This window comes from Lepidochelys olivacea (assembly GCF_965140295.1).
Source record: "Lepidochelys olivacea isolate rLepOli2 genome assembly, chromosome: 12".
Classification (NCBI taxonomy): domain Eukaryota; kingdom Metazoa; phylum Chordata; order Testudines; family Cheloniidae; genus Lepidochelys; species Lepidochelys olivacea.
The window spans coordinates 3,405,355-3,422,017 of record NC_140422.1 but is presented as its reverse complement, the minus strand read 5'-3'; the positions used below and the strand labels follow the sequence as shown (position 1 = coordinate 3,422,017).

Sequence of the window (16,663 nt, the reverse complement as noted above, 5' to 3'; positions counted from 1 at the left end):
AACCCCATTGTGGACAAGAGATTTTAATCTGTATTAAAGATTAAGAGCCAGATCCTCCACTGGGTTTAAATGGTTCTTGCACCACTGACTCCACTGGGGTGATACCACTGAGCACTTGACCCCAGGTCCCTGCAGCATTTACAGCTTCTAACTTTAGCTTCAGAGCTGCAGGTCCGATGGGTGAAGTGAGCGATTCCCTTGCAGATCTAGGAGAACTGTGCAGGAGGTTCCCTGGCCAGGCCTCCTGGGGAGCCTTCCATGTAACACTATTGCACACCCTCCAGCTGTCTGTCAGACTGGCAGTGTAGCGGGAGACTATGAAGAGTGATTACAGTGTCTGATTTCCTGCCAGGCCATGCCAAGCCATGTTGGTGGGAGGAAGTATGGCAAAGGATGGTGACAGGGGTGAGAGAAATGGAGGAGAAATGCTTCCTGCTATATTTGTAGCAGCTGTACTTCCATTCTTGGGCTGGTGTCTTATGGGACAATGCTTTCCCAGGGAAGTAGTTCAACTCTTGGTACGATAGATCTGTAAGTGTTCTCTGCACTTACTGAGCAAATGGCACAAAGAACACGGCCCTGGAGCAGAGCTGTGGAGAGAGAGCTCTTGGGACAACCACTGTATTGTCAGCCGCAATTAATTATGTGAACAAAGACTAAACATCACAAGAGTTCCAGTCCTCATGCTGTGGGGTGTAAACTGGTCCCATGCTGGTGTCAAGAGGGCATTTTTCCTCCAGGGTCAGTGAGGTGCATCTATGTGGGGTGTAATGGCTTTCTCTGAAGCATCTGACATAGGCCAGTACTAGGAGGGGAGTGGCAGGTTCTGGGCATGAGATTGGCTAATAGACAAGCACTGCCTTGAACTCTGCTGCTGAGATATCTTTATTGTAGCTCCCTGTGGGAACATCTCTCGTGGGTTGTAGTATTTCTGTCCTTTGTCACATGGTGTTGGACAGCCCAGCGCTCGGTAGCCCTCATATGAAGCTAAGACCTGAATTCTGCTCTCTCAGGCACTACGAAATGCAGACAGCCTCATGAAATCACTCTCTGCGTTGGATGCCAAAGTGAAGGTCCAGACCGCTCCCAACAAGGATGTGCAGAAGGAGATTGCAGACCTCAGTGAGGTAGGGTGGGCACCCCAGCCACTCTGGGAGCATTGCATCAGACTGGCAGGAGCAGAGAAGAGTGAGATGCCTTAGCCTGGGTTCTTAAAAAAAAGCAAGTCACTTAGCTGTCGTAGAACCAAGGGCGCATGGGACCTGTGTCCAGTGCCTAAAGTGCTGATTGGGGAACCTGGGTTCAATTTCCTGCTCTGCCAAGGTCTCGTGTGGCCTTGGGCAAGTCCCTGGATCTCTCTGTGCCTCAGTCCCCATTATTCCAATAGCAGTAATAGCCCTGTCCTGCCTCACCTGGGTGTTGAGGGGCTAAATCCGTTAGAGGTTGGGAGGCACTCGGACACTATGGTGATGGAGGCCACAGAAGTATTCTAGGTGGACCGTGCAGTGCAGATTGAGCAACTGCCACCTTGTTCTCTGTCTCATGTGTGACGCTGGGAAGGAAGTTTCGTGCTGGGTGCTCTGCTTGAGTGGCTTTTTCATCAGTTCATTAGGGTGGGGAGCACAGAAACCTCAGCCTCCTGTTATGGTAGGCCTAGAGCCTGAACCCCCCTCTTCTGCTTCCAGACACTGGCTACCGCAGTTATCCCACAGTGGCGGAAGGATGAGCTGAGAGAGGCGCTTAGAGCACTGAAGAAAGTTATGGATGACCTAGACCGCACAAGCAAAACAGACATCCAGAAACGAGTGAGCCACTAGCCCAGCTGGATAACACTGGTGGGATGGGGGGTCCTGTGGACATGCGTGTGGGCTCTGCTTCCTGCTCCCAACCCAAATAAATATATGCTCCCTGAGGAAGGGGCCTGTGCTGCCTAAATGCAGCGGTCTAGCTGACACCCACCTTTTCTAGTCATGGTCTCTGTTTTCCCCTTCGCAATCTCCTCTTTCTTTCCCCCACCTCCGCAGCTACCTGGGGGGAGTGAGGTTGGACAGTCCTCTGTAGCAGTAATAAATGTTTTCAGCTGACCACCAAGGGTGCTGTTGGACAAATGGTCTGCCCCTCTGAAACTCAGCCGCCCCTTCTGCTGGCCAGAAAGGTGGGTGAGCCATGTTAGCGCCTGGAAAATGCTTCAGGGCCAGCCCAGGGCCTGATGTGGGATATTTATGGGTTGCAGCTGAAGGGACTGGTACTTATTGCTTCTGACTCCATGTGGTAACTGATGACTGTATTTGGGAGGCTGTACAGCACAATCTTCTCTTGGGTCACATACACAGATCTTCCGCTGTACACACTCAAGGGTTATATTGCTGTCCTGGCTGGCCCAGTGTTTGGGTCCGTGCAGGACTGGGGCAGAATGATCAAGGAAGGGGAGATGGGGAGTTCCAGTTGGCAGAGGTTTGAAATCTTTCCCTTACACTAATGGACCTCCCGTGTCCCGGCGACACGCACCAATTTACAGTCTGACTGTCTGCTTGTTCTCGCAGGTACTGGAGAAGACCAAGCAGCTCATTGACAGTCATCCTAACCAGCCACTGGTGGTCCTGGAATTGGAGAGTGGAGCTTCAGCAAAGGTAATCCAGCTACCAAGGCAGAACAGCCTGTCCAGGCCCCCTCCATACACATGGCTGGGGAGCTTGGAACCTAGCCTCTGAATCTCTGCTCTGGGCAGACACAGTTCCACAGTGTACTCATTACACAGCCTGTTTGAGAGCCTCCATCCGGGGGCACAGACTAGGGTGGGGAGTGGTGTGTGCTGCTGCTCATGTGCTGGGTCTCTGCACCCCTCCTTCTGATTTAACTAAGCCCACCCTAAACATAAACAGAACAGTGACGATCTCTGTTATTTGTCGTCCTAGCTCTCCTCTCCTTCCACATCCCAGCTTCCAGACACTGGCTGAGGATGGGGATCCCTTCAAAAATCTCTCAATGACTTTCCTAAGTGACCCAAGTAAGGGTAGCCCAAGGAGGTAGCTAGAATAAGAGGGAAATACAGGCTAGAAACATTCTGACCAGGAAGATTTGCAGAGAAGAGGCGGAAGCTCTGTCACATGGGACGCTGAAAGCTAGCCAGGTGAGTGCAGTGTGTCCTGTGCTGGCCCCTTGCGCTTGTCCTAGGCTCCACCTAGTCCCTGCCTTGGGAAGAGTGGTGTGTCATTCTCCAGCTCTGATTTCTTGGATTCTGTAGCCTGTCCAGCTGGTTTTGTTACAAGCAGGGACAAGCTTGTTTCCCATCCCCCTCCACCTCCAGTAGCCACGAGTTGAATCCATTCTTTCGTCTTTGCAGTGCTTGTTTGGCTGTGCTGGTTGAGCTCTACCACTGCCAAGCACCAGTTGTAAATGGACAGTCATGGTAAATGAGGCTGCAGCCATCCACTTTGAATGCCCCTATTAAACTTCTCCATGGACAGCCTCCCAGCTGATCTCGTTCTAGCCATCCCTCCTGTCAGTTTCAGGGCAACTGCACCTCTTTTCCCCCCTTCTGGTCCCTGGAGGCCACTCACTCTAGACTTCCATCTCCCAGCCCTCACCTCTCCTGAGCAGAGACCTGTACTCTTGTACTCCCTCCTGACGAGGGGACCTTTAAGGCTGCTCTCCTCCCTGCCTGCACTGTGATATCTCCAGCAAACCAGACTGCCTACAAGGCCAGTGTATGCACTTTGCCTTCTCTGCAGAGGATATGCCCAGTGCATTGCCTGCAGTTATAAGTTATCAGGCAGCCCTTTCTGAGCAAGTGCCTTTATTTTTAAGAGAGCATTACAGAGAAATCTTTTTTTTTTTTTTAAAAGAACCCACAGGCATGCTAAAAAGCTCATCAGAGGTCACCCCAACTCCAGCCTCAGGCTCTGGTAGGTGTTAGTCCTTCAGAACCCACAAATGGGTTTTCCCTGTAGTGACAAGTTCATAACTGTCTCTGACTCAAACCAGACCCAGGCTGGCAGTTCAGAGGCCTGAGCTATATAAAGAAATGGCTGATCTCCAGTCTCTGGGTGATCAGCAGGTGACCCTGCCTTAGACAATGACCCATGCCTTAGATCCTGGCTTCCAAAGGCTGGGATTTTGCATAACTGGAGATGGAGGAAATTGTAATAACCTCGCATTGGGAGTCTGCAGGAAATCTACTGAAGACTTCTTGTCCCCAGAGTCCATTGTTTGGTACATTTTCAATATAGTTCTTGGAGCTCCCAGGCCTCCCCACCGATCTAGAGAGCCATACAATCTGGTCCACAATAATACATCGAGTTAATATAATAAGGCTTTCAAAGATATTGCTGGAAATTGCCCTATCTGTCACAATTCCAGACACCCACTTACACAGCCCTTGTCTCCACAGTATCTGCAGGCCTGTTGGCTTCTGTGCAGAAGGAGAACATTGTTCTGGATCTAGAATTCTTTTTTGGGGCCATTACTGCGATCTAAACAGATGTTGCATCTCCCTTGCTGTGTTCCATCACCAGAGTCCAGGAGCCTTTCTCCATTGTGCTGGTGGCATGTCCCTTGTGTAGTAATATGCTGGCGGTGCCCGCTGGGGGATGGCGCACACAGTGGGATTACAGCCATCACATCCTGACAGTGCCTCCTGGGCTGGCAGCATCTAACAGTACAGTTGGAGTCGTGTGCATCAGCTTATCCACACACACAGCCTGTTCTGGGAGTTCTGTAAGTACACCAGATCTTTCTCTGAGTGAGGGAGCTCCATCTCCTTTGGAAAGACTTGGTGCCTGGTGCTCAGGGACTTATTTCTTGCCAGTCCATGCAGCCTCTCTGCTCCCACCCTCCATGCAGCCCACTTCTGCTGACTAATAGAATCATAGGAATGGAAGGGACCTCGAGAGGTCATCTAGTCCAGTTACCTGCTCTCATGGCAGGACTAAGTATTATCTAGACCTTTCCTGACAGGTATTTCTCTAACCTGCTCTTAAAAATCTCCAATGATGGAGATTCCACAACCTCCCTAGGCAATTTATTTCAGTGCTTAGCCACCTTGACAGGAAGTTTTTTACTAATGTCCAACCTAAACCACCCTTGCTGCAATTGAAGCTCGTTGTTCCTTGTCCTATCCTCAGAGGTTAAGGAGAACAATTTTTCTCCCTATTCTTTGTAACAACCTTCTATGATTCTATGATAACAGTTTTCAAGTACATAAAATATCAGGGTTGGAAGGGACCTCAGGTCATCTAGTCCAACCCCCTGCTCAAAGCAGGACCAATCCCCAACTAAATCATCCCAGCCAGGGCTTTGTCAAGCCTGATCTTAAAAACTTCAAAGGAAGGAGATTCCACCACCTCCCTAGGTAACGCTTTCCAGTGCTTCACCACCCTCCCAGTGAAAAAGGTTTTCCTAATATCCAACCTAAACCTGCCCCACTGCAACTTGAGACCATTACTCCTTGTTCTGTCATCTGCTACCACTGAGAACAGTCTAGATCCACCCTCTTTGGAACCCCCTTTCAGGTAGCTGAAAGCAGCTCACAAACCCCTCCACCCCCATTCTTCTCTTCCGCAGACTAAACAAGCCCAGTTTCCTCAGCCTCTCCTCATAAGACATGTGTTCCAGTCCCCTAATCATTTTTGTTGCCCTCCGCTGGATGTTTTCCAATTTTTCCACATCTTTCCTGTAGTGTGGGGCCCAAAACTGGACACAATACTTCAGATGAGGCCTCACCAGTGTCGAATAGAGGGGAACGATCACATCCCTTGATCTGCTGGCAATGCCCCTACTTATACAGCCCAAAATGCCATTGGCCTTCGTGGCAACAGTGGCACACTGTTAACTCCTATCCTGCTTCTCGTCCACTGTAATCCCTAGGTCCTTTTCTGCAGAACTGCTGTGAAGCCATTCGGTCCCTAGTCTGTAGTGGTGCATTGGATTCTTCCATCCTAAGTGCAGGACTCTGCACTTGTCCTTGTTGAACCTCATCAGATTTCTTTTGGCCCAATCCTCTAATTTGTCTAGGTCCCTCTGTATCCTATCCCTACCCTCCAGCGTAGCTACCTCTCCTCCCAGTTTAGTGTCATCTGCAAACTTGCTCAGGGTGCAATCCACACCATCCTCCAGATCATTAATGAAGATATTGAACAAAACCGGCCCAAGGACCGACCCCTGGGGCACTCCACTTGACACCGGCTGCCAACTAGACATGGAGCCATTGATCATTACCCGTTGAGCCCGACAATCTAGCCGCTTTCTATCCACCTTATAGGCCATTCATCCAGCCCATACTTCTTTAACTTGCTGGCAAGAATACTGTGGGAGACGGTGTCGAAAGCTTTGCTAAAGTCAAGGAACAACACGTCCACTGTTCCCCCCTCATGAGCCAGTTATCTTGTCATAGAAGGCAATTAGATTAGTCAGGCATGAATCCATGTTGACTGTTCCTGATCACTTTCCTCTCCTCTAAGTGCTTCAGAATTGATTCCTTGAGGACCTGCTCCATGATTTTTCCAGGGACTGAGGTGAGGCTGACTGGCCTGTAGTTCCCAGGATCCTCCTTCCCTTTTTTAAAGATGGGCACTACATTAGCCTTCTTTCAGTCATCCGGAACCTCCCCCGATCGTCATGAGTTTTCAAAGATAATGGCCAATAACTCTGCAATCACATCTGTCAACTCATTTAGCACTCTCGGATGCAGCACATCCGGCCCCATGGACTTGTGCTCATCCAGCTTTTCTAAATAGTCCTGAACCACTTCCTTCTCCACAGAGGGCTGGTCACCTCCTTCCCATGCTGTGCTGCCCAGTGCAGCAGTCTAGGAGCTGACCTTGTTCGTGAAGACAGAGGCAAAAAAAGCATTGAGTACATTAGCTTTTTCCACATCCTCTGTCACTAGGTTGCCTCTCTCATTCAGTAAGGGGCCCACACTTTCCTTGACTTTCTTCTTGTTGCTAACATACCTGAAGAAATCCTTCTGGTTACTCTTAACATCTCTTGCTAGCTGCAACTCCAAGTGTGATTTGGCCTTCCTGATTTCACTCCTGCATGCCTGAGCAATATTTTTATACTCTTCCCTGGTCATCTGTGCAATCTTCCACTTCTTGTAAGCTTCTTTTTTGTGTTTAAGATCAGCAAGGATTTCACTGTTAAGCCAAGCTGGTCGCCTGCCATATTTACTGTTCTTTCTACACATCGGGACGGTTTGTCTCTGTAACCTCAATAAGGATTCTTTAAAATACAGCCAGCTCTCCTGGACTCCTTTCCCCCTCATGTTATTCTCCCAGAGGATCCTGCCCATCAGTTCCCTGAGATTGTCAAAGTCTGCTTTTCTGAAGTCCAGGGTCCGTATTCTGCTGCTCTCCTTTCTTCCTTTTGTCAGGATCCTGAACTCGACCATCTCATGGTCACTGCCTCCCAGGTTCCCATCCACTTTTGCTTCCCCTACTAATTCTTCCCTGTTTGTGAGCAGCAGGTCAAGAAGAGCTCTGCCCCTCTTTGGTTCCTCCAGCACTTGCACCAGGAAATTGTCCCCTACACTTTCCAAAAACGTCCTGGATTGTCTGTGCACTGCTGTATTGCTCTCCCAGCAGATATTGGTGATTGAAGTCTCCCATGAGAACCAGGGCCTGCGATCTAGTAACTTCCGTTAGTTGCCGGAAGAAAGCCCTGTCCACCTCATCCCCCTGGTCCGGTGGTCTGTAGCAGACTCCCACCACGACATCACCCTTGTTGCTCACACTTCTAAACTTAATCCAGAGACTCTCAGGTTTTTCTGCAGTTTCATACCGGAGCTCTGAGCAGTCATACTGCTCTCTTACATACAGTGCAACTCCCCCACCTTTTCTGCCCTGCCTGTCCTTCCTGAACAGTTTATATCCATCCATGACAGTACTCCAGTCATGTGAGTTATACTACCAAGTCTCTGTCCCCTCTTTCTTCTTTTCTCAGACTAAACAAACTCAATTTTTTCAATCTTCCCTCATAGCTAGTTTCTAGACCTTTAATCATTTTTGTCGCTATTCTCTGGACTTTCTCCAGTTTGACCACATCTTTCCTGAAATGTGGTGCCCAGAACTGGACACAGTACTCCAGCTGAGGCCTAATCAACACAGAGTAGAGCAGAAGAATTACTTCTTGTGTTTTGCTTACAACACCCCTGCTGATATATCCCAGAATGTTTGCTTTTTTTCCAACAGTGTTACACTGTTAGCTCATATTTAGCTTGTGGTCCACTATGACCTCCAGATCCCTTTCCGCAGTACTTCTTCCTAGGCAGTCATTTCCCATTTTGTACGTGTGCAACTGATTGTTCCTTCCTAAGTAGAGTACTTTGCATTTGTCCTTGAATTTCATCCAGTTTATTTCAGGCCATTTCTCCAGTTTATGCAGATCATTTTGAATTTTAATCCTATCCTCCAAAGCACTTACAACCCCTCCCAGCTTGGTATCATCCACAAATTTTATAAGTGTGCTCTTTCTGCCATTATCTAAATCATTGATGAAGATATTGAACAGAACTGGACCAAGAACTGATCCCTGTGGAACCGCATTTGGTATGCCCTTCCAGCTTGACTTGAACCACCGACAACTATTCTCTGGGAATGGTTTTCCAACCAGTTATTCACCCACCTTTATAGTAGCTCCATCCAGGTTATATTTCCCTAGTTTGTGAGACAGTATCAAAAGCCTTACTTAGATATACCACATTTACGCTTCCCTCTATTCACAAGGCCTGTTACCATGTCAAAGAAAGCTGTTAGCTTGGTTTGACACGATTTTGTTCTTGACAAATCCATGCTGTTACTTACCACCTTATTATCTGCTCGGTGTTTATAAAATGATTGCTTAGTTATTTGTTCCATTATCTTTCCGAGTACTGAAGTTAAGCTGATTGGTCTGTAATTCCCCGGGTTTTCCTTAGTCACCATTTTTTAGTGTGGCGCTATATTTGCCCTTTTCAGTCCTCTGGAATCTATCCCATCTTCCATGACTTTTCAAAGATAACCAGTAATGGCTCAGACATCTCCTCAGTCAGCTCCTTGAGTACTCTAGGTATCACTTTTTATCACTTTTCAGGTCTTGCAGGCCACAACAGAGGGTCTCAGTCTCCCTGTGCAGGTTCCCCATCACCCACCCCAAGCTGTATGCATGCTAAGAAGGTGGTCATTTCCTCACTTTGTTCTGAGCAGCTCTCCCCTCTCCTCGCTTATACCCACTTGCAAACCATGGTTTCACTGGTTTTGTGGCTGAAGAGCTGCAGATTTATGAGGCCTCAAGTGACCAAAGACAGGGAACTGAATGAGGCTGAGAGTTCGGTATGGACTGGGGAGCTGGCGCAGCTCGGGGGTAGAGTCTGTGTGGGCTTCAGAAGCACAGTACTCCAACTCTAGAGGATCCATGCAGCCTACGCTGCACTCCTGGGAATCTGAGTGCTGCAAAGGTGCTCCTCGCTGCTTCAAGGCAAAATGCATGAGGAAGGTCTTGATCCAGGATCTCGGCCTGGCAATGGCTTGTGTCAAGTTATCTTCAGGGCCACGGGGGACCGTCCTGGCTGGGACTGCAGAATAACCTGTGTGGGAGCTTGTAATGTGCAGTGTGTTCCTAGGCCAGGTGGAAGGTATGCTGGGATGGACTGGCTCTTGCCATTTCTCTGTATATGTATGTGTCACTCCACAGGCCCTGAATGAATCTCTGAAGCTATTCAAGGCTTATTCCCCTCAGACTGCAGCCATGCTCTTCTCAGTGGATAATGAAGCTGGAAAGATTACCTGCTTATGCCAAGTACCGCAGGTAGTACCGTGTGTGTGTGCCCATCCATGTGCCCACCCTGCAGCCATTCAAATGGAGTGTTAGAGCACTCACCACCAGCTGGGGGCCACTACAGGATTTCTGCACCCCTCATGCACAGGGAGTGTCTGTAATGGGGACTGCACCATGTAAGACAGTGGTCCCCAAACTGTGGGGTGCACCCCACTGGGAGGGCACAGAGGAAGGTTTGGCGGGGCCCGGGCTAGCCCCCTTGGGGAGTGGGGAGGCAGTGCCACCCAACCCCGCCACACCCCCAGCTGTGACCACAGCTTTGGCCCCTTTCCCCCTGGGTGGGTGGGGCAACCCTGAAAAGTTTTTGGGGACCACTGTTGTAAGACAAGAGATCAAAAAATGGGAACAGACACTGCCCTTGAATTAGGATCCTATAAAATGGGCAGCTGCTACTGAGGAAAGAGGCTCTGAAGGAGTATTACCTGGTGTTTCCTCTCATTCCTGTCCTCTTGCTCTGACTGCGCCCCTTCAGCCTTGCACTGGCATCCAATGGCATATTCCAGTTTTTTGTTCTGTTACTGGTGCAAGTGCAGGGTTTTGTCCTGCTAGAAAGAGCAAACCAAGAGTCTGAGCTTCCTGAGGTGACACGAGCTGTAGATGCTGGAGCCAGGCTTGGGCATTGCAGAGTGGCAGGTGCGAACTATATGCAGTGAAGATTCCATGAGTGAGAGCTCCCTGCTCCAGTAAGGAACGTGTGTGTCGGCTGCTTTGCTTGGCACTTTAATTGTGTGCCAGTGGTCCCAAGATCTGCTTGAGAGGGAACTGGGTCAGGCACAAGGTGCGAAAGGGATGCCATACTGAAGAATAACTTCAGTAATTCAGTCCAATTTAAGGACAAACCTCCTGGGTAGTTTCAGGGCTATACAACGGGGGTTATTCAGAAACAGCTATTCTGGCATAATGCCACATTCATCTGGAATAAGAGTACCTTGTTGCTAGTGTAGTGTAACCTACTTTGAAAGCTGTTCCTGAAACACACTGTGTAGACAAGCCTTCAGACTGAAATCTCTGGATCAGGCTCATGGCCATTCATTAGATGAATTCCACTCACCTCTCTTTTCCCTGTTTTCCATGATGCTCATTTTCCCCCCCTTCTGCACCTTCCCCCATGTTCAGTTGGCTCTCTCTTTCCCATCTCACTGATATACTGGGGTGGGCCCTTTCACCCTGGATGCTGTATTTATAGACCATGTGAAGTACTAGGCTTCTCGTCCCCCAGCCCCTCTTTCCTCTCTCCAGGATGCGCTTAATGTAAACCAGTGGTTCTCAACCAGGGGTACGCAGAGGTTTTTCAGGGATACAGCAACTCATCTAGAGATTTGCTTAGTTTTACGACAGGCAACATAAAAAGCACTTGTGAAGTCAGTACAAACTAAAATTCTTCTTCAAGTTGTGTCCCTGTGGGTGTCAGTGAGTCCTTGTGCCGCAGATCAGAGATTTTAGGTAACAGTGCTCGGTTGGGTCGTGCATGCGCAGTAGTCTCGTGGTGACGTTGGCACCTCATGTAGCGCGCACACGACCCAACCCTTTCAGTTCCTTCTCTACGTTCTCAGCTGCAGACAGAGCTCAGTGGCACTGCTGCCTCTTCATTTTTCTCTTTCTAGAAATAAATTTGTTTTAGATTGTAGTTGTATAGTTCTTAGCTAGTTAGTACATAGACTCTTAACTAGTCAGTTATTCAAAATTTTTCTGTTTCTTTTTGTGTGTATGTGTATATATATAAATAGAGAGAGAGAATTTTCACTCGTTTTCCAATTGGGAAACTTTAGCGGACATGATGCCCGGCTTGCCTGGATTTTAAAAATGTGAATCTTGCCATGAGGCAATGCCTATCTCCAACGCCCACGCACAGGGTGTCTGTTGTTTGAGGGAGACCCATGTCCCCCAGAAATGTGCACATTGTAGCAACCGGAAGGCTGGGGCAAGGCGTGACCGAGATCTCCGCCTCAAGATGATTTTGATGAAAAAATCTCTTCAGCCTCCTCAGGAAACCAAATCCACATCGGCAGAGACTCTAAGAGCAAACCCTCTAATAACGGGAGTGCTCAGTCTTCCAAACCATCTAGGAAGTGAGTCATGACCCCCCCCCCCCAAAAAAAAAAAAAAAGGAACACTCAGAAAAAGAAGAGGTCCCCGGTGAGGTTGATATCCTTGTTGCCGAGCTCATCTACAGTGAGAACCTTTGAGGCTCCGAAGCATCATCCCCTTGTGGACGGTCCCTCTGCCAAGCCCCACTACACTAACATGGAGTTGAGATGCGCATGCCTCCTTCACGGCATTGACCACTCCAGTGTGGAACTCGGCACTGACACCAGTTCCTCTGGCAATGCTGCCACCATCTGCACCGACTCATTTGTTGGCACCGGCAGACAGACTGAGAATGGCACTGATCATCTCGACAAAGGTGGACCGCAATAATAGCGCGGCACCAGCCACATCTGCACCACCACAGTTTCTGCATCAGAAAGACACAGTGGTCTCATCGGTACTGCAGTCACCACTGCTCGGCACCGAGCAATCACCGGGCCAATGTGCCTCACAGTCTCTCCATAGTGATGAAGAGGGAGGATGCACAGGGTAGCCAGTTCTCCTCCTAGCATTCTTCGCCTACAGAGAGGAGACCTCCATGGGAAGCTGCCAGAACCAATCCATGCCAATTTCATGAGATGCAACAATGGTATGGGCAACCCTGGCTCTGCCCACTGCCACCTTTCGCTATGCAGTGGCCTCCCTAGGACTCCTGGGCGGCATATAGAGCCCACATACAGATCCTCTACCCCAGCCTGACGGGAAATTAATTCTCCTCCACCTTCCCCAAGTAGGGAAACATCGGAGGCTCGCAAAGGGGTGGCAGAAGAAGAGGAAGAAATTTCAGAACAGGAACAGAAAGGCATTTCACCAGCTCCTAACTCATCTTCCACACCTGATGCGGCCATCATACTACTGCCTCCAGCTACAACAGATGACCTGAAACAGTTTCAGGAACTCTTCAAAAGAGTAGTGGCCAGCCAGAACATTCTGCTTGAGGAGGTGCAAGAGAACCAGCACAAGCTGCTACAAATATTGCAGACATATATATGGCAGACCCCTGCAACTGTACAAGTAAAACTGTACTGCAACCAGTAAAAGGGCTGACAAAGTACTTTGTACCAGCGAAAGGGATGGACTTTCTTTTCTCCCACCCACAACCCAACTCCCTGGTGGTTGAAGCTGCCAACCATCGCAGCAAACAACCCCAATTCCGCTCCACCCCCCTCAGGATAAGGAGCACAAAATATTAGACCTTTTCCATCGTCAAGTGTACTCGTCAGCCACACTCCAATTCAGGGTTGCCAATTACTCAGCCCTCCTGGCAAAATATAACTTTGATAACTATAGCAAGCTGCAAGACTTTCTAGAAGCCCTTCCAGAGGACAAACGTCCCCTGTTCACTGCCATCATGAACAAGGGACAGATAATTGCCTATACAAGTCTATAAGCCTCAATGGATGTAGCAGACACTGCTTAAAGAACAGCGACCACAGCTGTTGTAATACATAAAGCATCTTAGTTACAGCCATCAGGGATCCCAAAAGAGCTTCAATTGAAGGTGGAGGACCTTCTGTTTGACCAGGAAAAGCTCTTCTCTTCTGCACCAAAATGGATGAGGTTTTACATACGATGAAAGGTTCTCAGGACACCTTGTGCACATTAGGCATATACACTCTGCCTAATAAGCAACGCTTGTATACACCATACCAGAAAAGTAGACACACAGCTTTCCAACGCCCACAACAACGGCAATTCGATCACAACAGAAACAAATGTCCACAAAGATGTAAGGCTGCACAAAGCCAGTCCTCGTCTTCTCAACCATCTGCAACCAAGCCACAGTTTTGAAGCCTTGGTTGGGGGGAGGGATAGCTCAGTGGTTTGACCATTGGCCTGCTAAACCCAGGGTTGTGAGTTCAATCCTTGAGGGGGCCATTTAGGGATCTGGGGCAGAAATTGGGGTTTGGTCCTGCTTTGAGCAGGGGATTGGACTAGATGATCTCCTGAGGTCTCTTCCAACCCTGATATTGTATGATTCCCCACAGTACTGCACTGCTCCTACCCCAATTTTTGGCCACAGGCTGCGCCCATTTTACTATGCTTGGGCAGCAATAACAATGAACCAGTGGGTACTGGAGATCATAAGACTGGGTTATGCCATCTTCAGGGACCCTTCTCACAAGGACTTCTTACAACAGGAAGTGAACCATCTCCTACAATTGGGTGCCGTGGAGCAAGTTCTAAATCAATACAAAGGGAGGGGTTTTTACTCCCATTATTTTTTCACCAAAAAGAAAATTGGCGGATGGAGACCCATCTTAGACCTTCAGAAGTTCAACAAATTTGTGCGCAACCACAGATTCAAGATGGTCACACTGGCCACAATTATCCCCACACTAGACGGGGGGACTGGTTTTCAGCCCTCTACCTCCAAGATGCCTATTTCCATATTACCATACACCTGGCTCACAGATTATTCTTAAGATTCACTGTAGAGTCCAACCACTACCAATACCGAGTACTACCCTTTGGTACCCTTTCTACTGCCCCTCAAGTTTTTTCAAAAACCCTTGCGGTATTGATGGCCCACTTACAAAAGAGAGGAGTGATGATCTTCCTGTACCTAGACGATTGCTTGCTGAAAGGTACGACTCGGGAAGAAGCGACGCACATAGTACAGACCACCATCGAACTGTTTCGCACACTAAGGTTGTAGATCGATATACAGAAATCTACTCTGAACCCGACACAACAACTGGAATTCATCGGGGCGTACCGCGATTCCACACAGGCCAGAGCAATGCTGCCCCACCACAGGTTCATAAATATAATTAATCTCATATTGACAGTCACCAGCAGCCCACAAAAATTTGCAAGGACTTGCCTACAACTATTAGGTCATATGGCGGCCACGACGTTCATTATGCACCATGCGAGACTATATATGTGCTGCCTTTAGGATTGGCTGAGCACTGTGTACAAGCCCAGCAAACACTCTAAACAAGAAAGTGACACTACCCTCAAAGGTTATTGCATCAGTACACTGGTGGACGAAACCAGAAAATGTCTGCACAGGGATCCCTTTCCAACAGGACCCTCCATCACTAATAAGCACGACCGACGTCCCCTGATAGGATGTGGCGCTTACTTAGACCAACACACCATACAAGGCAAGTGATCAGCGATGGAAACTCAGCTCCACATCAATCTTCTGGAGCTCCAAGAGGTATACAGTGCGTGCCAACACGTCCTGATTATACAGAACAAATCAATCCGCCTACTAACTGACAACATAGCATGCATGTTCTATATCAATCGACAAAGAGGAGCTTGCTCCCATTCTCTCTGCACAGAAGCCCTGAAATTGTGGAACTAGTGCATTTGCCACAACATAACCATTGTGGCATCTTACCTTCCGGGGTGTCAACACAACAGCAGATAGGTTAAGCAGACATTTCTCTGAGGAACACAAATGGTAAATACACAACTGTCCTCAAACCGATATTTCAAAAAATGGGGCTATCCATCCATAGACCTGTTTGCATCAGTAGCAAAGCACAAATGCCAACTCTTCTGCTCCAGAGTGGGACTAGCACCCAAGTCACTAGGGAACACTTTTCTCATATCGTGGAACACATCACTCCTGTATGCAATCCCGCCGATACCTCTAATCCCATGAGTTATTCACAAGATACGGGCTGACAGAGCGCACACATTCTGATTGTTCCCACTTGGCCCAGACAGACTTGGTTCCCTTACCTGTCGTGCCTAACAGTGTGTGCTCCATGACGTCTTCCATTGTGGATGGATCTCCTCTCACAGAATGGAGGCTGGACTCTCCATCCGAATCCAGCGAAACTCCACCTCAAAGCATGGCTCCTACGTGGTTCCAACATAGCTAATTGGACTGTTCAGAAAGAGTGAAACAGCTGTTGTTAAATAGCAGGAGATTTAGCACTCGACATATCTACCTCTAGAAATGGAAGAGATTCTCACTATGGTGCCAACAAAAACTAACTGCAGTCACGGCGCCTCTACTGATCATATTAGATTACATGTTAGAACTAAAAAGAATTGGATTTAGCCATAAGCTCAGTCAAAGTACACCTAGCGGCCTTTACAGCCTTTCACCATAAGGTGGAGGGAATGTCCATCTTCACTCACCCAACTGCTAGACGCTTCCTTGTTGGTATACAGAATATGCACCCAGAAGTCCAACAACCGGCACCACCAGGGGACTTGAATCATGTACCAAATGCCTTACAAGAGCACTTTTTGAACCACTGGTGACCTGTTCACTCCTTCGTATGTCTATGAAAGTTGCGTTTTTGGTAGCGATCACATCAGCCAGATGAGTCAGTGAAATCGGGACACTTATGGCCGAACCTCCTTACACTGTGTTCACTAAAGACAAAATCATGTTATGACCACACCCAAAATTTTTACCGAACGTAGAAACATCCTTTCATGTAAATCAAACCATACACCTACCTACATTTTACCCTAAACTACACTTGGATACATAAGAGGCCGCCCTACATACACTAGATGTCAGATGAGCCATAGCATTCTATTTAGACAGAACCAAACCCTTCCGCAAATCCCCAAGACTGTTTATCTCCATAACAGAATGCTCCGAGGGCTGGGTAATATCGACCCAGAGACTATCTAAATGGATCTCTACCTGTATCCAACTTTGCTACCCGTTGCACAACAAGGAAACTCCACCAGGCATCCAATCCCATTCTACCCGTGCCATGGCTACTCCATAACTTTCCTGAACAGTGTCCCTCTAACAGATACACATAGGGCTGCCGCATGG

The 16,663-nt window shown here is 48.4% G+C and overlaps 1 protein-coding gene across 2 annotated transcripts in view; it reads left to right on the top strand.

Annotated features, from left to right (window-relative positions):
* Positions 1-16,663, top strand: part of AARS1 (alanyl-tRNA synthetase 1) — a 49,420-nt gene that overhangs the window by 30,849 nt on the left and 1,908 nt on the right. For both annotated transcript variants that reach the window (XM_084644952.1, XM_084644953.1), the window contains exons 17-20: positions 1,014-1,127; positions 1,686-1,805; positions 2,544-2,630; positions 9,667-9,780. In XM_084644952.1, coding sequence (XP_084501078.1) covers positions 1,014-1,127; positions 1,686-1,805; positions 2,544-2,630; positions 9,667-9,780 — 435 coding nt within the window. The remainder of the gene's footprint in view (positions 1-1,013; positions 1,128-1,685; positions 1,806-2,543; positions 2,631-9,666; positions 9,781-16,663) is intronic.